Below are 26093 nucleotides of genomic sequence, written 5' to 3'. Positions count from 1 at the left end.
AGTGTCGTGAAGTGTGTTTGGTGGATCCGGGCCTGCGGAATTTCTCTGTCTGTCTGTCTGACCAGCGAACGTTTTCTCTCGGGGTTTTACATTTAAACTCCTTTGTTTTGCTTAATCATGTCTGTGAGCCCGTCTTTTCTGATGCGACTTGTGGCCTCGAGCTTCTCCATAGCGGAGAAGGCGCAGAGCATCGTCCACCAGGTGATGAGTGGAGGGGACCTGGGAGTGGTGGAGAAGGTGAGTTAGTCAACAAGGCCCCCCCCACAGACTCTGCTTAATTTCAAGCCACAGTGGAGGGAAGAATCCCCTTACCATCGATGTGGTGTGCGGATTTCGCCAAGAACTTCCATCTAGGGAAGTTCGAGTTTTATTTTCTTTCATCCCAATGGAGTTTGCATTTCCCCGCAGTGTTTTTTTTCTGTAGAACACTGTACATGGTTTATTTATTAGGGTTACAAGCAAGACTTATATTAACACAGCAATGAAGTTAGTGTGAAAAATTCCTTAGTCGTCACACTCTGGCGCCTGTTCGGGTGCACGGAGGGAAAATTTAGCATAGCCAATGCACCTAACCAGTTAAATTTCTTAAATGATGCATTCATATTTGCTAACTTTTTATTTCACCTGATGTTAGAAGTGTGTCTTGCAGCCAGAATCTTGAGTGCTGTGTAGTCTTTGACTACTAATTTTCATATTTTGTTATTTAAATCAATATATTGCTTCAAGCTCAAGCTGGGGTGAAATGCCTTGTCTTTGTTGTGGGGCGCATGAATTGGATTCAGTTGGAATTTGGATGTGGTTATAAGAACATAAGAAATAGGAGCAGGAGTAGGCCATCTAGCCCTTCGAGCCTGCCCCGCCATTCAATAAGATCATGGCTGATCTGTCGCTGCTCAGTTCCACTTTCCCGCCCTCTCCCCATAACCCTTAATCCCCTCTCTTATCAAAAACCCATCAACCCGCGTCTTAAAAATATTTAGCGAGGCAGCCTCCACCACTTCAACGGGCAGAGAATTCCAGAGATTCACCACCCTTTGAGTGAAGAAGTTCCTCCTCAACTCTGTTCTAAACCGCCCCCCTTTTATCTTGAGGCTGTGCCCCCTAGTCCTACTGTCTTTTTTGAGCGGGAAGAGTCTCTCCACCTCTATCCTATCCATCCCATTCATCATCTTATACGTCTCAATGAGATCTCCCCTCATTCTTCTAAACTCTAACGAGTACAAGCCCAGTTTATTCAGCCTCTCCTCATAGCTCAACCCACTCAACTCTGGTATCAGCCTAGTAAACCTCCTCTGCACTCCCTCCAAGGCCAAAATATCTTTGCGCAGGTGCGGCGCCCAAAACTGCCTACAGTACTCCAGCTGCGGCCTCACCAATGCCCTATACAGCTGCAGCAAGATCTCCCTACTTTTATATTCAATTCGCTCTGCCCAGTCCACTCTGAACATTGGCTTTGTAACTTTAAGAATGGAGTAAAAAAAAATTAAAAATCAAAGCAGACTTCCAGCTATATGTTTCTCACAGTGTTGCTCATGACAGTGTCTCAATCCTTGACAGGCCAGTAACAAAATGATTGGTGTTAATTATTGGCTAATTGTGACTGATCATAATAATTTGCCTTTTTGAGAGAGTCACTTAAGATTTTAAGAATGTCACTCGTCCTTTTTATCAAGCTGAATATTTTATTGACATTTGGTTTGCAGCATGTTGCACCTTTTGAAATTTCTGATGGACTGCAGTCGTACATTTATTTAAATGGCAAATGTTTTATGCCTCCTCCTGAGATCCCCAGCATTCGATTCACTCCACATGATATCAAGAAATGCTTGAAGGCACTGGATACTGAAGACTACATGCTCTGAAAATATTCCGGCAAAAGTACTGAAGATTCGTCTTCTAGAACATGCCAAGCTGTTCCAATGCAGTCACAATACTGGCATCTCCCTGGCAAAGTGGAAAATTGCCCAGATTTATCATGTACGCAAAAAGCAGGACAAATCCAACCCAGCCAATTACTACCCCATCAGCCTACTCTCAACTCTTAGCAAAGTGATGAAAGGGGTCAAACATGGACAAAAGAGCTGAACTTCAAAGGTGAGATTAAAAATGACTGCCCTTGACATTGAGTGTGGCATCAACAATTCCTAGCAAAACTGGAGTCAGAAGGAACTGGGAGAAGTTCTGCTGGTTGGAATCATATCTAGCACAAAAGAAGATGGATGTGGTAGTTGGAAGTCAGTCATCTGAGTTCCAGGACATTACTGTAAGAGTTCCTCAGTGTCTTAGGCTAGCTATCTTCAGTTGCTTCATCAATGACCTTCCTTCCATCATAAGGTCAGAATTGGGGTTGTCTGTTGATAAATGCATAGTGTTCAACGCTGCTCGTGACTCCTCAGGAACCGAAACTGTCTGTGTCCAAATGTAGCAAAACCTGGACAATATCCAGTCTTGGGCTGACAAGTGGCAAGTAACATTCTCACGATGCAAGTGCCAGGCAGTGACCAGCTCTAACCAGAAAGAATCTGATATTCACCCCTTTGATGGTCAATGACATTACCATCGCTGAATCTCCCACCATCAACATCCTGGGGATTACAACTCTACAGCAAGTAATTCACCTCCTGACTCCCCACAGCCTGTTCACCATCTATATGGCACCTGTCAGGAGTGTGATGAAATACTCTCCCCTTGCTTGGATGAGTGCAGCTCCAACAAAATTCCAGAAGCTTACCACCATACAAGCTAAAGCAGCTGCTCTTGGTACTCTGTCCACACTCACTACCTCCACCACTGATGTACAGTTGCAGCTATGTAGACCATCTATAAGATGCACTGCAGGAACTCATCATGCTTCCTTAGACAACACCTTCCAAACCCACAAACACTACCATCTAGAAGGAAAAGGGCAGCAAGCACGGAAGAACACCACCTGGAACTCACTATCCTGACTTGTAAATATACTATCATTCCTTCACTGTCACTAAGTCAAAATCTTAACTCCCTGATTGCACAGTGGGTATACAGATACTACTTGGATTGCAGTGGTTGAAGAAGAGAGCTCATCACCACTTCCTCAAGGGCAATTAGGGATGGGCAACATACTGGCCTAGACAGCAACAGCAACATCCACATCCCATGAATGAAAATAATGGGATTGTATGAATTCTGTAGAGCATTACTGCTACTTAAGTCACCTTGTCTCTTACTGTCTAACACTGGGGAAGATTTTGAAGAATTTCATCGAGTTCCTATAGTAATTGACAGTGCATTTATTTTTGACTTTTTTTTGTGAAGGCGTTGATAAGACACAGTTGCACTGTCATTAATAGTCATTAAATATTTCTGCATGGGCAGACCTGTTGGTGGAGGCAGGTTGGTAAATTGAGGACATAACAGAGGAGCCCAGAGTTCCTACTGATGCCTACAAACCTTTCCTGCAATGGGTGCTAAGTCCAGTTATAGCTCCTGAAACGCTGCCCTTACTGATATCAACTAACTTGCCACAAGCAAGGGAATGAAATCTGGGACCTTGTGGCTTTTGAGATTATTTTAAAGATGTTTTGCAGTTGGGGGCATCTATTGTATAACATGGCTTGCCAGTGCTCCAATTTGTAATATAAATATAAGCCAGTAACAAAATGTTTTAATATTTCACATGATGCTTTGTGTTTTATTTGCATAACCTCTTAAATTCATGAGAATGTATAAATCATTTCATAAGCTTTCAGCAACAAGTTTCAATGTAAAATAATTGCATTGTCTTAGTTCATTTGATTAATTTTTGGCACTGTTAGTTTTCTTTTGCTTATGCTTTATAAATGTAGCAGCCAAGGTTATGTCAAAGATGGTATTGTCACTTTTGGAAAATTTCTTTCCAGCTGAAAGAGTGTGAGTATTTCAGAGATCTTGTTTTCTTCTTGTAACAATATGCATGCTTGGTCCTTGCAGTCCTTCACATAGGTTAAAATGCACCGTAAAGTGAATTACACTCATTTTGCAGAACAGTTAATTGGGCAAACTTCTACACCTGACTTTCATTCCGCATATAATTTCTATCATATAATTTCTGCAGATACTCTAAGAGATTTATCAATGTTGGTGGGTTTTCTCCTTGTAAATTGGGAATTTTTGGAAAATTTATACGGATAGTAGATTGTCTGTAGTCGTTCGATGAATATGAAGTTTTTTTTACCGGCAGACTTTAGGTCTTGGTCTACAGAGCCACATAGTGGCCAGCGCTTGCAACAACATCACAGTGGTTCATAGAACAAAATTCAATAGGAAATACTGACATGGAAATTTATTTAGTAAATATTGAAAGCAAGCTGTGAAAACCATAACAAAGTGTGTTCCTTACTAACATTCTTTTATATAATGATTCATCTATGGTGTTATGCACAGGGCATGTACACACATAATGCATTTCAACACCTATTTTTAAACTTCCCCTCAAACATCTCTGCTTCAAACACCTATTCTCTCAATATAACTGAAGTCCTTCACCTCCAGCATAATTTTGGTAATCTCCTCTGCACCTCTCCAAGGCCTTGACATCCTTCCTAATGTGTGTGCCGAGCACACGTCTCAAGCTGAGGCCTCACTATTGTTTTGTAAAGCTTTTTGATTGCGTAGGAGAAACTCTGTCCGCTGGCAGATAACAAGGTCACAGTTCTGAGACAGTTGGCAAATGAATTTAGAGAGGAGGTGGTTGAAGCAGATCCAAACAGAACTTTCAAAACCGCTTGATTTTCTAATTAAAAATGGGAGGTGGATCTGAGACCAGGGAGAGAATAAAAGGCAGAGCAGGCTCAAAGGGCTGAAGTTGCTTACTGCTGCTCCTATTTCCTAAAGATGGCACAGTGGTTAGCACTGCTACCTCACAACTCCAGGGACCTGGGTTTGACTCCTTACTTGGGTCACTGTCTATGTGGAGTTTGCCCCTTAAGAACATGAGCAATAGGAGCCGTCTAGTCTCTTGAGCCTGCCCCACCATCCAGTAAGATCATGGCTCATCTGATAGTGGTTCAGTTCCCCATAACCTTAATTCCCTTACTGGTCAAAAATCTATCTACCTGTGACTTAAACACACTTAATGAGGTAGCCTCCACTGCTTCAATGGGCAGAGGACTCCAAAGATTCACTACCCCCTGGGAGAAGAAGTTCCTCCTCAACCCTGTTCTAAATTGACTTCCCTTATTTTGAGGCTGTGCCCTCTAGTTCTTGTTTCCTTTCTAAGTGAAAATAATCTCTCTGCTTCTACTCTGTATAGCCCCTTCATTGTCTTGTGTGTTTCTATAAGATCTCCCCTCAACTTTCTAAACTCCAACGAATACAGGCCCAGTCTACTCAATCTCTCCTCATAAGCTAATCCCCTCATCTCTGAGATCAAGTCTTCTCCCTATGTTTGCATGGGTTTCTTCTAGTTCCCTCCCACAATCTAAAAGATGTGAGGGTTACGTTGATTGGACATGTTAAATTAACCCTTAGTGTCCCTAAATGTGATAGGTTAGATGGATTAGCAGCACAACTAAGCGGGGATAGGGCCTGGGTGGGATTGTTGGTGGAGACTTGATGGGTCGAATGGCCTCCTGCACTGGGGGGTTTCTATGCTCTTAAAGGGGGAAAATACAGCAATGGGGAAAGAGCAAATGCTAGCGCACGCACGAAGAACTGAATGGCCTCCTATATTATTGCATGATTTATTGTTACTCATTGTGGATCAGAAAATAATGAAGACTAGAATAACTTATTTGAATATTTAATTTATTTGTCATTTGAATCCTAGCCCCTTCCTATTACTAATGTGGATTTGGAAAACAATAATTGTACCTGACAGTTGGTTATTGAATAAGTTCTTGCTGAATAACGTAGATATTTTGGGCTATCGGGTTGTCTTGGATAGTGTTTTCCCCAACTCCACCGCCCTGTTCTTATGCTTATTTGCTGCTCTGTCCCTTCTTGCTGGCATGTAAGTGAACATGGCCAGTATTTTTTTTTTAAGTTTCCTTAGTCCAAATGAATTATTGTTACACACTATACCTTCTCAGTAAGAGCATAAATTGTGAACTTGCATAGAGAACAGCTTTCTGCTGTTGTGGAACATATTGCAAGTAAGGTTGTTTATTTAAATTTTGGATGGATAAACACTACATTAGATGACTCAGATGGATTAGATGCAAGAGTCAAGCTTGTTTATGAAATGTGTGCCACAAATATGATTGTTCCATTTATGTAGCCATGTATAATTCAAAGATATCAGCAAACTGTTGGATAGGCAGAACAATTCCATAAGTGTTCGTCTTCTTGTGCTAGTTAGTGAAGTGACCTGGTGCTGACAGTGTCTACATTGGGATTGTTTTAGCAAGGTCTGCAAATTGTAATGTATATAATTTATATATAATAGAAACCATATACGGTATTCTGTGTACTATATTTGGCCTTTGTATTGAACACAAAAGAAGCAGACGTGGATCCCTAGAATTGGATCATTTAACAATATTTGTCAGTGCAGATTACTCTATAAAATATAAACATGTGCAGTATTCTGTATATTATACTTGGTCTTTGTATTGAATACAAAAGAAGCAGACATTTGTTTACATTTTATTTCTTCATATTTCCAACATAGACCGGAGCCAATGATCTACAAACAGAAGCAGATCGATTAGTACAGCTAAGCATCTGTTCATCACTAGCACGTAAATTTCCCAAACTAACTATTATTGGGGAAGAGGTAAGGGCATTACCACATTGCCAAATGTTTAATTTAATTTTCTTTCTGTACAGTCTCCTGTTTTTTTTTGGTAAGATTTGAAAGAATTTTTATTTTCCTGAGAACTGCTGGCATATTAACTGTCTTTCATTTGCGTATGTTTCTTTAATGGAGAGCTGATGTAAATACCCTTAATTTGTTGCTGATTTTCATTACAATTTTCTTGGAAATCTTTTGCTTGGAAGATATTCACACAAGATCAGTGGGAAAATGATACTTAGTTATTGTAAATGGTTTTGGCATGTTCCAGTAAAAATGAGAATTAGGAGTAGGACATACAGCTCCTCATGCCCATTTTGACATTCAGTTAGATCATGGCCGATCCTATCTTGTCCTCAATTCCCTTTTCTGTCTGTTCCATAAGCCTTGAATTCCCTGTAGTTGAAAAATTCTGTAACTTCAGATATCTGGCCTATAGAAATAAAACATTCGCTATCCCCGAGAGAAAAAGAAATTCCTCCTCTGTCAAATGAACTACCCTGTTTCTAAACTGTGTCCTTTAGCTCTAGATTCCCTGAAGAGCGGAAACACCCTTTCAGCATCTACTTGTCAAATCCTCTGTGTCTTTTTTGTTTCAGTGAGAATTAAACTCTAATGAGTATAGACTCAGCCTGCTTAACCTTTCTTCATAAAGCAACTCCTTTATCCCAGAAAGCAACTGTGAACCTACTCCTAGACTGCTTCCAATGCACGTATCTCTCTCCTTTAAATAAGAAGACCAATACTGTAGGTGTGGCTTGACCACTATGTCATAGAATTGTTACAGTGCAGAAAGAGCCTGTTTTTGGTCCTTCGTGTTTGCACATGCTCTCTCAATCAATAACTTCCCGAGTCCCATTCTCTAGCCTTCTCCACGTAACCCTGCATATTCTTCTTTTTCAAATAACAGTCTAATTCCCTTTTTAAATGCCTGAATTGAAAATGCAGCCTCCACACTCTTAGGCAGAGCATTCTCAATCCTGCTGCCTCACTGTGTGAATAAGTTTTTTTTTTGTGTTAATTACTAATAATTTTAAATCTATGATCTCTTGCTTTCAATCCTGTCTGGAATGGGAACAGATCTGTTCTGTCCAGACTCATGTTTTTTTTTTGCGTCAAGGAAAAGAGCCGCAACGTCTCCAACCTATCTTTATCCCTGGGACCATTCTCATGAATCTTTTCTTTATGCTCTCTAATCCCTTTTACATCTTAAAGTGTGGCACCCAGAACTGGACGCAATACTTCAGCAGAGACTGAATGTGTAAGTTTAACATAATCTCCTTGCTCTTGTACTTAATGCCCCTATTAATAAAGCCTAAGATAGCGTATGCTTTATTAACTACTCTATTAATCTATCTTGTTACCTTTGTTGACTTAGGCACCATATTAATATTTTTATTGTTCTAATCTTGTAGTTGTTGAGATTTGGTGCATTAGCAGCAATACTCACCAGCCAGCCAATTACAACTTTGCTTTGATGTCATGCTTCAATTTTTGATTCCACATTCGAGCAGCAGCGAAGGCTAGCCTCGCGTCCCCTCCAGACTCTTGCTCTGTTCTGTGTGCCTTTCAGCCCTGAATTCCCTCTGAACTCTTGGTTTGCTTTCAGTTCCAGGTCTTCTGTGGAGTCTTGCTGTATTTGTGGTGTTTTCAGTTCCAAGTCCACTCTGAACTCTCTCTCTGTGTCTCCTGTTGCTTTAAACTCTGGGCCTTGTTTAGACTCTCACTCTATCTCATGCTGCTTTCAGCCCCCAACAGTTCTTCCCACAAACAGTGTCATAACCCTGCAAGTATGTAATGATGCAAGGTTTTTGAATGCATTTCTTTGCTAATTCTGGCTTTTTGTTAAGGATCTGCCAGTACAAGATGTGGATGAAGATTTAATTGAAAGTGGTCAATCTGAAGAAGTGTTGAAGCACTCATGTCCAGCCCAGTATAGTCACATCAAGGAAGATGAGGTGAATTGTGGCTAGTTAAGAATATTTGAATGTTACATATGCAAAAAAAATTTTATAAGAAATTGTCTTGGGGCAGTTCAGAAGATTAAATGTTTTGACTTCAAGTTATTGCTCAGTTTCTTGCCTTGATTTAATGCTCTGTTTTAATTTTCTGAGTATGGAATAGACCTTGTCATAGAAAAGTGGTAGATGGGTTGAGAATTTGCAAGAACTGGCATTCTTCTGTCCAGCTTGAAATGTTCTTATGTCAAATGGCTGTGGAGTAGTATTGGCGCGTCACCTCAGATTTGTATGGCAATTTGATTGAAGATGCCGGACAAGTTGCTACAAAGGAAGGGAAAAATGTGAACTTGCACATCTTGAATATGAAATTTGTATGGTACTTTTGATTTTAAGATAACGTCCTGCTTCTTTCTCTTGTTTAATCTACATGTCCCAATGATGCAATCCAGTTGCAGTGACTCCTGCTGTGAGGGCCTTTTTACAATATTTCTGGAGTTGGCCACATAATCCCGTGTAGTTTGTATAGTTGAGAACTTTGCACATGGTGGAACTAAATTCCTCTCTCTCCTCTGTCAGGATTTCCAACATCCCTCATGTTCCTGTGCCTCATGTATTACACCTCTAGTGGACAGTCCCCAGATTTGTACACCACAGTCCTGCTGAGCAAAGCTTGGAGAAGATGGTGCCCTTCAGGACATATTAGCCACTCCTGTTTCTGTCATGCTGTTCTGGTCACTAGTGTTGTGAGACTTACCACTCAGTCTGCTTATCTGACTAGAATTCATATTTAATGTGCCAGCTTCTGTGTAGGTGCTTGAAGTGCACATTTCATGCGAAAGTCTGTTTTTGCAGGAGCTCATGTCTGTATATGAATGCCATGTCGAAATAAGGGATGCATGTTTAGTAATGTTGATAATGTCAGGCAAAAGTGCATCTGAAACATTTAACCTTTTGATATGTTGGAATAGGCTGAAGCTACAGTTGATTGTGGGAGATACGTGGGTATCAATTGAGGTCTGTCATCTTACTCTTTGCTGTTGGAGTTGCACCTCTTAGCTGGGGTCACTGTCACAAGATCTGGACTTCTGCGCTCTCTTTTGTAAAGGAGAGTGAGATAATGTTATGAATGGCTAGCGAATCTTTCTCTGCTTTCAGTGCATATGGTGAAAATGAAAATTGGGGAAATGTCATGCGTTAGCAGAAAATGGTGATGGTGCAAGTGTGTGCGTGTGTGTGTACATTATGTAATACTGAAAATAAAATCTAGAAATGACAGCTTTATATAATTCTGTTTTCAGGGAATAATTATATCGTTAGGATAATCTAATATATTTTCTCAGGTAGTGGTTTGGATCGATCCACTTGATGGCACAAAGGAATACACAGAAGGTAAGCTTGTGCTTATTTTAGTATCAGTCTGCAATTTGTTGCACTGAATTCCTTTTCAAAGTATTTGTTTTGCTGGTGACATTACCAAAGAGGAGAAATGTAACACTTAAAGTTGTTAGACTGTATTCACTCAAACTAAATAGATCTAAATTAATGAACTCTTGGGTGTTTGTTGCAAATTACTTAAAGTTTTGGCATCAGGTGCCATAAAATGTTGTTTGCTGCTCTCATACAGTGTTGAATACAAATATTAAATATTTTTGTGTTTTTTCCGGTTAGACAGGGTGAAGGAGGAGTTTAAAAATCTTATCCATCAAGATATTTTTGCTTCCTTGCATTTAACATACGTTTTGTTTTGCTAAACCACATTTAGGGTTCAGTTTTTTTCTAGATATTAGTAAAGTGGAGATATCTTGTGTTTTTAAAAGAAAATATCCAATTGTATGTTTTGCTGCCATTAAGATTATTTTTGAGCTCTTGGCTAACATGAGGACGTCTGGGTTCCATCAGGCTTGGGTTCAGCTCTGGTTTTGTGCTTGAAGTAATTTTAATATTTTGATCTGCAGGTCTCCTGGATCATGTGACTGTGCTTATTGGAATTGCTTATGATGGTAAAGCAATAGCTGGTGTGATCAATCAGCCATATTACAACTATCAGGTATGACTTTTAAAAAAGAGCTAACTGATTTTTAAACTATATATGTTCAAAACTCCTGCCTAGTAAACTGCTAACATTATTGTATTTGTTGAATGCAGTTGATGGTGCTCTTTGCTTTCCTATTAGAACTGGGGTGATATTTTTGGCATCAGCATCCACTAACATGTCTACCTCCAGCTCTTATCCCTCTCTTCTACTTGAATCTTTTCACTCAAAGGTAGCTGTCCATAAATTGTTGAAGATGCTGAGGAACTTTTGTAACTAATTTATAAAGATCATTGACCTGGAACATTAACACTAATATATCTGCACAGATGCCGCCTGACCTGCTGAATGTTTCCAGCATGTTCAATATTTGATGAGGGCACCTGATGAATTTTATATTTGATATTGCTTGCATTGGAATTTTTTTTTTGGCCTTGGCATGTGGTTCTTTTGGCTCTAAGCTGAATTTGTTTTAAAAGTGATGCACTAAAAACACAATATTCAATGTTCCCCATCTGAGTTGTGTTGCTGAATGGAGGAAATAGAGAACAAATGGACCAAAGCTGACTTGAAGCATCTTTTTATGTACAGGTAGAATTTTTCCAGATGTTTATAAGAAGTGGTGAAACATTACTAAAAATTATGTTGAACCTTTAACAATTTTGCAGCCTTAAAAAAAAGGTACTTATGTGTGACATAAATCAAAGTGAGAGCCAGTACTTTTATTTATTTGGCCTGAAGGAATAAAGCTAATCTGGGTCTTGGAGCAATCAATATCTCCCTGAGCTTCTTTTCAGAAGATACTACCTGAAAAAGAATGGAGTGAATATGACTGGTTCAGTTACTTATTCTCTAATTTTACTATGTGCATGAAATAGGTGAAGTTGAATTTCAGAATGCATGTTATATGCCAGAAAGAATGTGTCAGTATTGTATATGATTTATCACTTCGAGCAAATATTTTTCTTTCAGGCTGGGGCTGGTGCTGTACTTGGCCGTACTATTTGGGGGGTCTTGAATCTTGGGGTGTTTGGAATTCAGTTGAAGGAAGTACCAGAAGGGAAACACATCATCACTACAACCCGTTCCCACAGCAGCAAGCTGGTAAATGACTGCATCAGTGCAATGAATGCTGATGAAGTAATAAGGGTTGGAGGTGCAGGCAACAAGGTACGTGCTGAAGGGACACATTACTTGAAAACCCTGAAGGTGCATTTTTGAATGTTTTTTGTTTTGTTTTGCTTTTGAAGCTATTTTAGATTTTGTTTGCAAAGTCCCAAAAGTCTCACGCTTCAGGAAGCATGTCAATGACTTGAAGAAATTGCAGAGGAGCTTTATGCTAACAGTACCAGGGAAATTATATTTAAATATGTGGAGATAATGTAGAAGCTGCTGTGGTTGTCCTTGGAAGGTAAAAGATTGAAAGGAACTTTGGTAGAGGTGCCCTATCAAAGGGTTTTGATAAAGTAAATAAGGAGAAACTGTTTCATTGGTAACCACAGGACATGAAATTAAAATAATTGACAAAGGAACAAGAAGTGAGATGAGCTGAGACTTATTCGTTTGGAAAGTAAGTCAGAGTCTGGAATGCACTGCCCGAAAGGGTGCTGGAAGCAGATTCAATAATAGCTTTTGAAAGGGAACAGGAATAAATACTCCAAGGAACAAATTTTGTCTTGCTGATTATTTGCTCTGGCCTCCAGTTTGATTACTTTCAGACTGGAGGCCAGTTACCAGCAGTGTACCACAGGGCTCAGTGCTGCGCCTTCCTGCTTTGTCAATGACTTGGAAGAAGGGGCTGAAAGATGGGTTAATAAATTTGCTGATGACACCAGGATTGGTGTAGTAGTGGATGAAGTGGAGGGCTCTTGCAGGCTGCAAAGAGACATTGATAGGTTGCAGAGCTGGGCTGAAAAATGGCAGATGGATTTTAACACAATTTCTTCATAGCACTTAAATTCCTCTCCATCTACGTCATCATTCTTCCTCCTATCTCCTGTAACTTCTTCCAGTGCTACAACACCTTGCCACTAATGTGGCTCCAATCTTGTGCACAAGGCATCTTTGCCCCTTTATTGGCTCCATACTCTGGAACTACCTTGATAAATATCTTCATTACTTCTCCTCTACTCCCATTTTTAAGATTCTCCTTTAAAACCCATCTTTGATCAGCCTTTCTAATATTCTTCTTTGGCTCAGCAAATTGGTTTGATTGCCTTTTGATTTTTTTTTATATGTTAAAGTGCTATATAATTTCAGGTTGCTATACTACTGGTGATAGTCCTCCATCTATGCATGCTATGGAAGCAAGGACAAAATCATTGTGACATGACAAAATGTATTTTTAAATATTTTACAAGGTGAGGATGGAAGTGCCCTTGATCTTGGATAAATCTGAATCATTTTCAGAAGGCCAATAATCAAATTTTCTGTGGCATCTAGTTTCCTTCTAAGCAGATTCCTGTCTTTGCCACTACCGAAACAACTCTTAGGATGCCATTTGTGATTTTGCTATGCGACTGTGGTAAGCATTAACCTTCCCACCCCCCCCCCACCCCCCCCTCATTCTTCTTGACTTGCCTGCAGCCTATGACACAGTTAACCACACCATCCTCCTCCAACATCTCTCCACTGTCCATCTGGGTGGGAGTCTCTAATATTCCATTTTTAGCTATCTAATTATAGCCAGAAAAGGACTTGCAGTGTCTTCTTTTCCTGCTCCTGCATCATTACCTTTAGTTCCAAGGATCAATCCCCTAGGCTGCCTCTTAGTTCTCATCTACATGCTGTCCCTTGATGACCTCTTCCAGAAACTGGGACCAGGACCTGGCCCTGAAAGTGTATCCCAGGACATTGTGGGAGGCTAGGGAGGAAATTGTGGGTCCCCTAGCAGAGATATTTGAATCATCGTTAGTCACAGGTGAGATGCCTCAAGTTTGGAAATGTGCCTTTGTTTAAAAAGGGCTGCAGGGAAAAGCCTGAGAACTACTGGCTGGTGAGCACTATGGTGGGTAAGTTGTTGGAAGGTATTTTAAGAAGCAGGATCTACACACATTTAGAAATGCAAGGACTGATTAGGGAGAGTCAGCATGGCTTTGAATGGAAAATCATGTCTCACAAATTTTATTGAAGTTTTTTTTTGAAGGGTAACCAAAAAGGTAGATGAGGGCAGTGCAGTTGATGTCTACATGGACTGTAGCAAGGCCTTTGACAAGGTACGACATGGTAGGTTGTTGCATAAGGTTAAATCTCACAGGATCCAGAGTGAGATATCTAAGTGGATACAAAATTGGCTTGATAATGGAAGCGAGAGGGTGGTTGTAGAGGGTTGTTTTTCAAACTGGAGGCCTGTGATCAGTGGTGTGCCTCAGGGATCAGCGCTGGGTCCACTATTTGTCATTTATATTAACGATTTGGATGAGAATTTAGAAGGCATGGTTAGTAGGTTTGCAGATGACACCAAGATTGGTGGCATGGGGATAGTGAAGAAGATTTTATTTTGGAATGCAACGGGATCTGATCACTTGGGCTATGGGATGACAAATGGCAGATGGAGTTTAATTTCGATAAATACAAAGTGATGCATTTTGCTAAATTGAACCAGGGCAGGACTTACTCAGTTAATGGTAGGGCACTGGGGAGCATCACAGAACAAAGAGACCTAGGGGTACATGTCATAGCTCCTTGAAAGTAGAGTCACAGGTAGATAGAATGGTGACACATGGGCAGCAAAGTTTTTAGATGACCTCAACTTCAAGGAGGGTTGAAAGTGGGAAAGCAGGCAGGAGGATGTTGGAGTAGTCAAATCTAGAAATAACAAAAAATGAGAGTTTCAGCAGCTGATGAACTGAGGCAAGGGAAAAGTTGGATAATGTCATGAAGGTGAAAAGGGGCCATCTAGGAGATGGAATGATTACAAAGTTTAACTTCAGATCAAATGTGACACCAAAATTGCAAACCAACTGTTTGAATCTCTGACTGTAGCCAGGGAGAGGGTTGGAATTGGTGCATCAAGCAATGGAGTTTGGAGTCGGGATTGGAAACAATGGTTTCAGTTTTTTCAATATTTAACTGAAGGAAATGTCATCTCATTCAGTACTGGATGTCGGATAAGGAACCTGATAATTTAGCAACAATGGAGGAGTCAATGTGGTAATGTAGAGTTGAATGTTATCAACATGTGTGTTAAATTAACACTTATATCAGAGGTTTACAACATGGAAACAGGCCCTTCAGCCCAACCAGCATGTTTTGGTTTCATTAGTCAGAACATTGAACACAGGAGTTGGGATGTCTTGTTGAAGTTGTTCAAGACATTGGTAAGGCCACACTTGGAATTCTGTGTACAATTCTGGTCACCCTATTATAGAAAGGATATTATTAAACCAGAAAGAGTGCAGAAGAGATTTACTAGAATGCAACGAGGGCTTGATGGTTTGAGTTATAAGGAGAAGCTGGGTAGACTGACTTTTTTTTCCTGGAGCGTAGAGGGCTGAGGGGTGATCTTGTAGAGGTCTATAAAATAATGAGGGGCATAGATCAGCTAGATAGTCAATATCTTTTCCCAAATGTAGGGAGTCTAAAACTGGAGGGCATCGGTTTAAGGTGAGAGGGGAGAGATACAAAAGGATACAGAGGGACAGTTTTTTTCATGCAGAGGGTGGTGACTGTCTGGAACAAGTTGCTAGAGGCAATAGTAGATGCTGGTATAAGTTTGTCTTTTAAAAAGCATTTTGACAGTTACATGAGTGTAGAGGGATATGGGCCAAATGCAGGCAATTGGAACGAGCTTAGGGATTTAAAAAGAAAAAGGGCGGCATGGACAAGTTGGGCTGAAGTGCCCGTTTCCATGCTGTAAACTTCTATGACTCTATGATCCGTATTACATGTTAGTTGTAACATATATGCTGAACTCTACATCACGACTTTGAGTCCTGCATTGTTGCTAAATTATCAGGTTCCTTATCTGACGTCCAGTACTGGATGAGTTAACATTTTCTTTAGTTAAATATTGAGAAAACTGAAACCATTGTTTCCAATCCCGACTCCAAACACTATTGCTTCATGTACCAATTCCAACCCTCTCCTCCCTGGCTGCAGTCTGAGATTCAAACAATTGGTTTGCAATTTGGTCCAAAGTTAAACTTCGTAATCATTCCATCTCCAAGGTGGCCCCTTTTTACCTCCATGACATTATTCAACTTTTCCCTTGCCTCAGTTCATCTGCTGCTGAAACTCTTTTTTTTGTTATTTCTAGATTTGACTATTCCAACATCCTCTTACTTTCTGTCCCATATTCAACCCTCCTTTATCTTAAACTCCACTGCCCATGTGTCAACTCACAGCAAAGCCCATTGCCTCCGTGCTTGCTGACCTACGTTGGCTACTGTCAAACAATGACTTATCTTAAAATTCTCATCCTGATTTTCAAATGGCTTTGATCCTCCCTACCTCTGAAATCTCCTCTAGTGTCACAACCCCTCCCCCACTCCCAGGAGATATTTTGCTCTTTGATTCTAGCCTCCTGTGCATTCTAGAAATGTTTATTACACCATTGGTGGCCATGCCTTCAGCTGGCTAGGCTCCAAGATCTGGAACTCGCTCTATACACCTTTCCATTTCCTCCTTTTAAGACACTTCTTAAAACCTATTTCTTTGACCAAGCTTTTAGTCGTCTGACCTAAAATCTCCTTTAAGACTTGGTGCCCTACTTTCTTTAATAATGATCCTGCAGAGCACCTTGGGATGTTTTATGTTCAAGGTGATGTATAAATATTTATTGTACACTTTCCAAAGCTAGTTAACTGCTCTTGTATTGTCTTTTCTTTCCCACAGGTCATACAGCTTATTGAGGGGAAAGCCTCGGCTTATGTATTTGCTAGTCCTGGTTGTAAGAAATGGGATACTTGTGCTCCTGAGGCTATCCTTCATGCTGTTTCAGGTAGCTAATTCTATATATTAAATCTGAATGAGTTGCAAAATAAAATCTAGAAATTAATGATGGAAGGAAATAAAATCTGTAGTGAGGACCTGCCCAATTTGATAGGCTTGATAATCAAACAATCAAAAATTATCAGGATATCATGGGAGCCTCCATTTTGGGATGAAATATTATCAGTTTTGAACTGACCGAATTAGATGGGTCCACATTAGATAGCATGACATTCTTTTAAATGATGCATCGATGTTTACAGCACAGAAGGAGGCCATTTGTCCCATTGCCTACCAAGTCCAATGCCGGCATTGGGGTAGGCACAATAAGAAGTCTCTCAACACTAGGTTAAAGTCCAACAGGTTTGTTTGGTAGCACAAGCTTTTGGAACACTGCCTCTTCATCAGCTGAGTGCAGGATTTGGTTCACAAATGGGGTATATATGAACACAAACTCAATTACAAGATAATGGTTGGAATGCGAGTCTTGACAGGTAATCAAGTCTTTACAGGTACAGACAATGCGAGTGAAGAGAGGGTTACTGCTCTCCACTCGCATTATCTGTATCTGTAAAGACTTGATTACCTTTTTTAGTCTCTCATTCCAACCATTATCTTGTAATTGAGTTTGTGTCTATGCCCAGTTTGTGAACCAAATGCTGCATTACCTGATGAAGGGCCAGTGTTCCAAAAGCTTGTGCAACCAATAAACCTGTTGGACTTTAACTGGTGTTGTGAAACTTTTTACTGTGAATATTTGGCCCATTGTGTCCACGTCCGTTAACAAAATGTGACTTCACTAACCCCATTTTCCAGTCCTTGGCCCACAGCCCTGGGGATTAGGAGAGTTTCTAACTCAACCATCCTTTCAGGAAGTGAATCTTGGGTCCCCCTATCCTTGATGAAAACTATTTCTCCTCAACTCTCCTCTTAGCTTCCTATTTCTTGTCTTAAGTACATGCCCCCAGTTATTGACCCCTCTACTAGTGGAAAAAGTGACTTCCAATCCATCTTGTCTATGTCATAAGAACATAAGAAATAGGAGCAGGAGTAGGCCAACTAGCCCTTCGAGCCTGCCCCGCCATTCAATAAGATCATGGCTGATCTGTCGTGGCTCAGCTTCTTATCACATGTTTCCAGCCCCGTAATATTATCTGACTTTGCCTCGTCTCAACTAATCTACTGTTGAAACCTTAATTTACGCCTTCATTATCTCCAGACTTCTCTATTCCGAGGAACCCCTGGCTGGTTTCTCACATTCTACTCTCTGTAAACTTGAGGCCATCAAAAACTCTTGTTGTTTTAATTCACAGCAGGTCCCCGTTCACCTGTCACCCCTGTGCCCACTGATCTAGATTGACTTCTTGTGAAGCAACATGTTGATTTTCAAAACAAAAATCTCATCCCTATTTTCAAATCCTTCCATGGCTTCCCTCCTCTCTAGCTCTGCAATCCCACAACCCTCTTGAGATAGCCATGCTGTTCTAATTATGGCTGTTGAACAGTCCGATTTCAATCATTCGAGTGTCGGTAACCGAGGCCTTGAGCTCAAGAATTCTTTCACTGAGGTTCTTTTGTGTCTGTACCTCTCCTTACCTCCCTTTTTTGAGCACTGCAAGAAACCTACCTCTTTGACCAAGCTTTTGGTCATTGACTTAATTATCTCCTTGTGCAGTTTCTTGTCGTTTTATTTTACATTGCTGCTGTGAAACATCTTGGGACGTTTTATTATGTTAAAGGTGTTATATAAATATGCATTTTTGCTGCCGTTTGTCGTCATCTTGAACAGCTGTAACTCCCTAATGGACCCTGATAGGATTGACTCGCTAGGAGTTCATATTCATTTCATCTGGCTGCAAAATAACCCTATAAACCCTTGTCCTTAGGGATGATTTTCCTGTGCTAGCAGACAATGGTGAAATTATTCTTTACATAAATTGCATGGGGGATTAAACAGATTTTGGGTTTGCTCTTTGTACCAAACCTGTGGCTAAATTTTGTGGCTTTGAATAAACGGACTCTCCATATATGAAGATGGTATGTATTTTACAAACTATTTCATTAATTTTACAAACTTGCTCATTAATATTTTAAGAGGGGCGTAGTCATTCAGCTAAATGGCAGTTTCCTGTCACCAGCACTCTTTTATTGTGCACCAGAAAGTCACTCTGTGGCTTATAGTCAGGTAGTCTTCATGGATGGCACAGTGGTTAGCACTGCTGCCTCACAGCGCCAGGGACTGAGTTCGATTCCCGGCTTGGATCTTTGTGTGTGGAGTTTGCACATTCTCCCTGTGTCTGCGTGAATTTCCTCTGGGTGCACCGGACTCCTCTCTGTCTGAAAAATGTGCATTGGCCATGCTGAATTCTTCCTCAGTGCACTCAAACAGGTGCCAGTATGTGGCGACTGGGGAATTTTCACAATAACTTAATTGCAGTGTTGATGTAAGCCATACTTGTGACTAATGAACTTTACCTCGGGACCTACAACTCTAGTACATGTAAAGTTACAGTCTTAAAACTCCCCACGCATTGTTTCCCATCAGACGAGCTTCTGCTTGCTCAATAAGGCAGCTTGTACTCCATGATGCCCATGAGTAGATCTGTTGATGATGCCTTGTGGCCTTCGTGGTCGTCACAACAGGGGGACTCCTTTTGAGCTTTGCTGATTTAAAATTTTATGTTGCACAATACCTCATTTTTATGTTGTTTAATGACCTCCAAATGATACCAACATTCTACAGCATCAACTCATCTAAATTTCTTTTTTAAACAGTTCAATCTTGAGCTTTTAATTCTTTTGATGATAATTTTATTCCTAGGGAACTGAATAAACATTTGTTTATTTAACAGCAGCTTTTCAAATAAAATTTGTTGAGACTTCAGATCAAAAATGAATATCTGAAAGGATGCAAACTTTTGAATGGGGCATGTGCCTTCAAAATTTTGCTTTCAATTTATTTAATAACCCATTTGTTCTCTCATGTATATTTTAAAAAAAAGGCTGAAATAATGTTCTGGCTTTAGTTGCTTATAGCCAAATCTCTTGTGTAATCAGACTAGCTTTTTGGGGAAACCAAAAATAACACTCAAAATACCTAAAGGCAATGAGTTCAACAAACCTCGCTATATTGAGAGGGCTGAATTCCTGGATGAGCTTGTAAGCATTTAGAAGAAAATGTCAGCCTTGGCTCAATTGGTAGTACACTCTCCTTTTGAATCAGGCGGGTGCAAGTTCAAGACCAATTGCAGAAATTTGAGGGCAAAAATCTGTGCTGCGGTACAGTATTGAGGAAGTGTTATGCTGTTGGTGTCCTGTTAATCAGATGCTATATCTTCCCTGAATAGACATAAATTTTGTGGCATTTTGAGAAGATCAAAGCAGTTGTCCCCAGTATTTTGGTCAAAATTTATTCCTCAATCATTACAAGATAGCCATTATCACATTGCTTTTAGTAGGTGCACAAATTGGCTGCCATATTTCCTACATTGTAACAGTGACTGCATTTCCAAAAATACTTAATTGGCTGTAAAGCACTTTGGATTATTCTGAGATTGTGAATGGTGCTGTGTAAATGTTAGGTTTTTTAATTGTCCTGTAGTGATCCTTTTTAATTTTGTGCAGATTCATGACTTTTATATTTAGAAAGCTGAAATGAGTCTAGTTACTAATGCACAGTTGTCCAGCCACTTGTAGAATTCACTTGTGACATGATTTCAGCATGGAGGTGCTATGAGATTTCCAGTAGGAGTCTTGCACAACTTTGTGTGTAAATTCATTGTGATATCAACTAATTTTAACATTTCTGAAGGGGTCTCCTGGAGATTGAGTTATTTTGCAAGTTTTCAAAAAGCACACGCGCCCTAACCACATTGCCAAAACATTTAAAGTTTAATGGCTAGTTTGTAGGTCAGCAGACATAGCCTGGCTGTTAGAAACTTTATTAGGATTATATAATGTCAACAAGGTACTACCTGGGTAAACCAATTCAGACATACAGAGCATAAACCACGCAAAGATAATAAGAGTTGCCATGTTCAATGAGATTTTTTATTGTAACTATTTTTACTTTTAGGTAAACTGACAGATATACATGGGAATCCTTTCCAGTATCATAAAGATGTGAAGCATCTGAACTCAGCTGGAGTCCTTGCAACTTTGAAGAACTTTGACTATTATGCAAACCGTGTTCCTGATTCTGTTAAATTGGCCCTAGATCCTTGAAAAAGTTGTATTATGCTGCCTTGGTAACCTCTCGAATGGCCAAAGTTCTTGAGTTTTCTTGATTTAGTTTGATTTACTTATTCAAATAAGATGCATCTTTTCATGTTAGGTTCTTGGGACAGCTCTTTTTACTTTGCAATACAGGTACTGCATTGCAGTTTGTGGTTTTGCAGAGTTCAGTAGAGATTACATCTCACAGGTCACCTATACCTGATGTTAATTCCAGAAATTTTTGATGTTAAACTGTATGAAATGATTGTTTTCTTGCAAATTGTCTGAATGAAGATATTTTTTATAGTCCTGTACAACAACATTTTGCACTTGATTTTCATTGTTGATCTTGTATTGAATTATGTCTTTTTTTGGCTAATCTAAATCCACATTAGTTTCTCCATAAATTTACAATATTTATACATCCTCATTAACCTTTGTTTTTCACAATTATTAAAAATGTATATTTGCAAGCAACGTAAATTTTTAAAATTATATTTTTCATAATTGACTTGAATAAATTGCTAGAGATGGTTTACAATGTGCAATTTTAAGAGATGTGGTGCTGAGTTTTGCTGCCTCCAACCTTGAGGTTGATAAAGGAGGTGGGGTGGGATGTTTATGGCCAAAAGTAGCAGCACTGGTTGGCACATCAGTTCCCAGGTCAGGGAGGTGGGCCAGCCTCATTGAAGTCAATTAAAGTACTTGAGTTTAAGTGCTTGATGGTGGGAAACTAGGAGGGGAGAACATGAGTTCAGGAGCAGGTACAGGTTGGAAGGCAGTCATGGCTGGCCAGGGACATTGCCTGGCCCCAAAAGAGACAGTCCTGGAAAGGCATTTTCAAAGGAGGTGCTCTTGGCAGTAGGAGAGGTCAGTCAATGCTCAGGCATCAAACATGTTCTTCACTTCACTGAGACATAACAGCCTGGGGCAAGACTGCCAATCACAATAGCAAGAATGGGAAATTCTCACCATTAGTTCTGATTTTTGAGTATTGGAATAATGGATCTCTGCCTCCCCTTGGCCACAGCTGCTTCCAACACTGCCAGGGTGGCACGGTGTTCACACTACTGCCTCACAGTGCTAGGGACTCAGGTTCAGTTCTGGCGTTGGGTGACTGTGGAGTTTACATGTTCTCCCATGTCTTTTTGGGTTTGCTCCTGCAGATGGAGGAGGTGCAGGGAACGAGAGAGAGGAGAAAGAAGTGGAGAAAGATTAAGAGAAAGGTGTCTTGGATGCACAAGAAAGTGACTGGCACAACTCAGATGATAAAGGGCTCATTAAGATGCCATGAATGTCAGGCATCTCCTGACCTAGGAACACCTCTGCCAACATGTGCATGGAAGATGCAGTCTGGAATGGTGAATCACTTACCATCATTGAGGGAAGCATACCCACGCAGAGTATTTACCCTCATCATGGAGTATCCCTTCATTCAACACCTCATACTACTCTTCCTGTAATGGTAGTAATAGAAGTCTTAGATGTATGGCTTAACATGTCATCCTTTTACACAGTGCAGACAATGAAAAACAGAGAAAGTGAGCATACAACACTCCATTAATCCACTTGATACTTTGCTTGAGGTTGTGGCCTTCTCCCCTGGGAAGAGGACCTCCTCGTCTCCTCATAGTTTTCAACTTTGATCCAGATCACCTTCAATGAGGTGAATGGCAACCCTGCCCCAGATGTCAAGCTTTTGCCTCTGCTTTGGGAGGCTTTGACACGATCAGATTTACTATCATAAAAGCAGAAAATGCTGAAATTCTCAGCAATTCTGGAAGAATTTGTGGAGAGAAACAAAGTTGACATTTCAAGATTAATATTACTCTTCAGATTCTTAGTGTTCTGAAGATGAGCCATATTAGAATCAAGCTAAGCTGTTTTTATTTTCACAGAAGCTGCCAGATCTACTGTGTTTTTCCACATTTTTCTTTTGTAATTCAGATTTCCATATCTGCAGTACTTTGCTTTTAGTTTAGCAGATTTCTAGAGTGAGCAACCTCCTAGATGGCTGCCATTGGTCACACACTTCATCTGATTCATCCCTATACTGGCTTTAATTGGGCAAGAAAGCTCCCTCCATATCAAGGGCTGATTCTTGTGAAAATCTTAACTTTGATCAGTCTTCTGCGGGGGTGGGGGGGTTGTTTCATGGTAAAAATTCAGCACATAGTTTTAGGCCATGAATATTCATGGCCACCTTTTGTTTAAAATAAATCCTTGGAATACTTTAATAGCCAAAAAAGCTTGATTTTGTTTTTTGCTTCATACATTAAATCTGTTGGATGGTAGAACTGACAATGAACAAAAGTAATGATGGAAGGCATAGGTATGTTTTTATCTGTTAGACAAAAGGAAGAATTACAATCTTAGCTCAATACTTTAACTAAAAATCTTGAGCGGGAGAAGTGTGTTTTTATTGCTGACAATTAGATGCCTATGACATGGAAATAAGTCCAACACTATGGCCAGAGTTTTACTGCCTCCATTCTAATTTCTCGCAGAATGGAAATCTCTGTTGGCCTCTGGTGAGATTTTACGATCTTGCCCAAGCGAAGTCATAAAATCCCACCTTACGTATCAAAACTTTTTTTTAAACTGGCTTTAAAATTGAATTTCTGCTGAAATATAAAAAGATGGTGGTGACAAGTCACAAAAACACTGGACTGGCCTTTGTTCTGGAAGCTGCCAACAGCAGTAACAGGAACAACATAATTCCTCTCTGAATCTATGGAATCTCACCCCCGTAATCACAAAACTAAGGGACTTGCACCTAGAAACTCATTATTCCTGCAGAACTGCTGAAAGATTCATCTCGCACTAGAGACTGTCTAGTACATGTCAAATGGGGAGAATTGAGGGGACAAAGAAATGTCATTTGCATCTGTTAAACTCACACTTCCAACAGAGTTGGAGAGGTTTTCCTATACAACAAGCTTCCCAACACCAGACCCTCAATGTGGCTGTCAACAACAAATGACTGGGGCATTATCAGTCCTGAAATTAAAGCCAGTTCCAGTCATTTGATAAAGATCCCTTTTGAAGTAATTGTGGAGAAAGGAGGTTACATGACTTGAGTCACCATTTTCAAATATTCTATGTGCCTTTAAAAACTGAGCAACCCCAGACAGCTATTTTAACATTAACTGGAAAGGAATCCAAGCAGCCTAGCTGAGCAAGCAATCAGTCAGTTACCATCTTTCAATTCTGAAGCCTGCTTGATCTTAAGTCTTTGACCAATGCCTGCTAAGCAGTTTGCCCTTTGTGTTGCAGCGTTATTTGTTTCAAGCATTTACATGTTTTCGTCTCCAGTCAAAAACTCATCGGAGTTGAACTCCACTCTGAAGGAAACATGCTTTGGACTTTGACTTCCAGGATTCTGGAAATCACATGAATCATGAACTAAAATCTCTTTCTGTGATTCTTGGACTGTTACTATCCAATATGATAAAACATTTTTCCATCTGTTCACCACCTCCCCATCCTCTTTGTATGCATGTAATTGACTAGGAAGTTGCAAACATTCCCCCACCCCAGGTTTTGAATGTGAAATAAATTAACACCTCTTGAGTTAATCATCATACAAATATTCTGCAAGTTATGAGTAAATTTGACCATAAACCAAAAGTTTGGGAAAACAAACCAAAGCGTACTTCAAAAACAACAACTGCTGGATAGTTTGTGAGAGAAAAGTAGCACAATTTGGCTGCCTTTCTCCTCTCTGTAACAGTACAAAATAATAAATCTGACGATACTAAAAGTTGCTGAATGTATTGACTGAAGTCAAAAAGATGGATTTGGATCCCTTTCAGGCAACAGTGCAGGGTAATGATTGACAATGTCTGAAATCTTCATGGGAAGATTAACTAAATAAATGTGGCTTCATGTCTGTTTACTGAGCCTGGAATAAAGACCTTCAGAATATATATTCCTCTTTGCAATCTTTTGTGTTATGCTTGAGCATTTAACATAAAATAGTAGAGGAAAATGCCCTGACAGTTGGAAAGTACGTTGAAAGCTAAAACCGTAGACCACATTTCTCGGAGAACATCATATGTCTCACTGATAACAAACCATTTATCTTTGTGCTTTGTTGTGACCTTCCAACCAATTACTGACCTTTTGTTTTTGCTAATCTCCAGCATGGATCCTACTAATGTTTGCATGGGGCATGCCATTTACAGAGGCCAGTTAGTCGCAAACATTATTTCGGCCACAACCCTAGCATGGATGCTCTGTCTACATTTCCCGCTGCCTTGGAAAAACAGCCAACATAATTAAGGACCCCATACTCTCTTCCATCTTCTTTCCATCAGGAAAAATATACAAAAGTGTGTGGTCACGTACAAACCGACTCAAGAACAGCTTCCCTTCTGCCGCCAGACTTTTGAATGGACCTACCTTGCACTAAGTTGATCTTTCTCTACACCCTAGCTATGACTGTAACACTATATTCTGTGCTTTCTCTTTTCCTTCTCTATGAATGGTATGCTTTGTATACAATGCAAGAAAAAATATTTTTCGCTGTATACTAATATGTGACAATAAAAGATCAAAAACAAGCAAAAAATCTAACTTTCTTACATTTCCCATGGAAATGTTCATTATCTAATTCAACCTGCATTCTCTTTCCCCCTGCCCACACTCTGGTAGTTCAGTGTTGTTCTTCCTGTGACCTGGAGATGACCCAATGCCACTGGAGACTGCGACTCTCATAATTTTGAATAATTATATCACATTTCTTTTCAGCCTTCTTCTGTCCATGGAAAATAGTTCCAACTTCTCAAATTTGTCTTCATAACTGAAATTCACTTTCCCTGGAATCATTTTTCTGAACTCTCTGTATTGCCTTCATATCCTTCCAGCAGCACAGTACACAGAACTGGACACAATACTCAGCTCAGGCCAAACCACTGTTTCATACAATTTCACTATAATCTCCTTGCTCCTGCACTCCATACCCCTATTAGTAAAGCCTTGAAAACGATAAACTTTATTGACCACTCCATCACCATCAATGACTTCAGCATGTATACACCATATCCCTCTGCTTCTGCATCTCCTTTAGGGTTGTACCCTTTACATTATCTCTCCGAATTCTTCCTACCAAACTAAATCACTTCAGATTTCTCCACATTGAACTTCATCTGCCAATTGTCAACACATTTCACTGACTTGACTATGTCCTTTTGAAGTTCTA

General features: G+C 40.0%; 1 protein-coding gene across 1 annotated transcript; it reads left to right on the top strand.

Moving 5' to 3' along the window:
* Positions 1-25381, top strand: bpnt1 (bisphosphate nucleotidase 1). Its single transcript, XM_080200551.1, has 8 exons — positions 1-237; positions 6629-6733; positions 8602-8709; positions 10053-10101; positions 10668-10759; positions 11717-11914; positions 16580-16685; positions 20751-25381. Exons 1-8 carry the CDS (start codon positions 118-120, stop codon positions 20897-20899), a joined length of 927 nt encoding a protein of 308 aa, XP_080056677.1. The 5' UTR covers positions 1-117; the 3' UTR covers positions 20900-25381.
* The last annotated feature ends 712 nt before the right edge of the window (positions 25382-26093 follow it).

This window comes from Carcharhinus amblyrhynchos, chromosome 12 (assembly GCF_965287045.1).
Source record: "Carcharhinus amblyrhynchos chromosome 12, sCarAmb.v2.hapA, whole genome shotgun sequence".
NCBI lineage: Eukaryota > Metazoa > Chordata > Chondrichthyes > Carcharhiniformes > Carcharhinidae > Carcharhinus > Carcharhinus amblyrhynchos.
The sequence above is the reverse complement of the archived record's forward strand: the minus strand, read 5'-3'. Positions and strand labels throughout refer to the sequence as shown.

Excerpts from the sequence above, each read along its gene's own strand:
- bpnt1 (XM_080200551.1), top strand. The coding sequence starts at position 118 with ATGTCTGTGAGCCCGTCTTTTCTGATGCGACTTGTGGCCTCGAGCTTC. Across the intron at positions 8,710-10,052 it reads GTCACATCAAGGAAGATGAG|GTAGTGGTTTGGATCGATCC; the intron begins GTGAATTGTGGC and ends ATATTTTCTCAG. Across the intron at positions 11,915-16,579 it reads TTGGAGGTGCAGGCAACAAG|GTCATACAGCTTATTGAGGG; the intron begins GTACGTGCTGAA and ends TCTTTCCCACAG.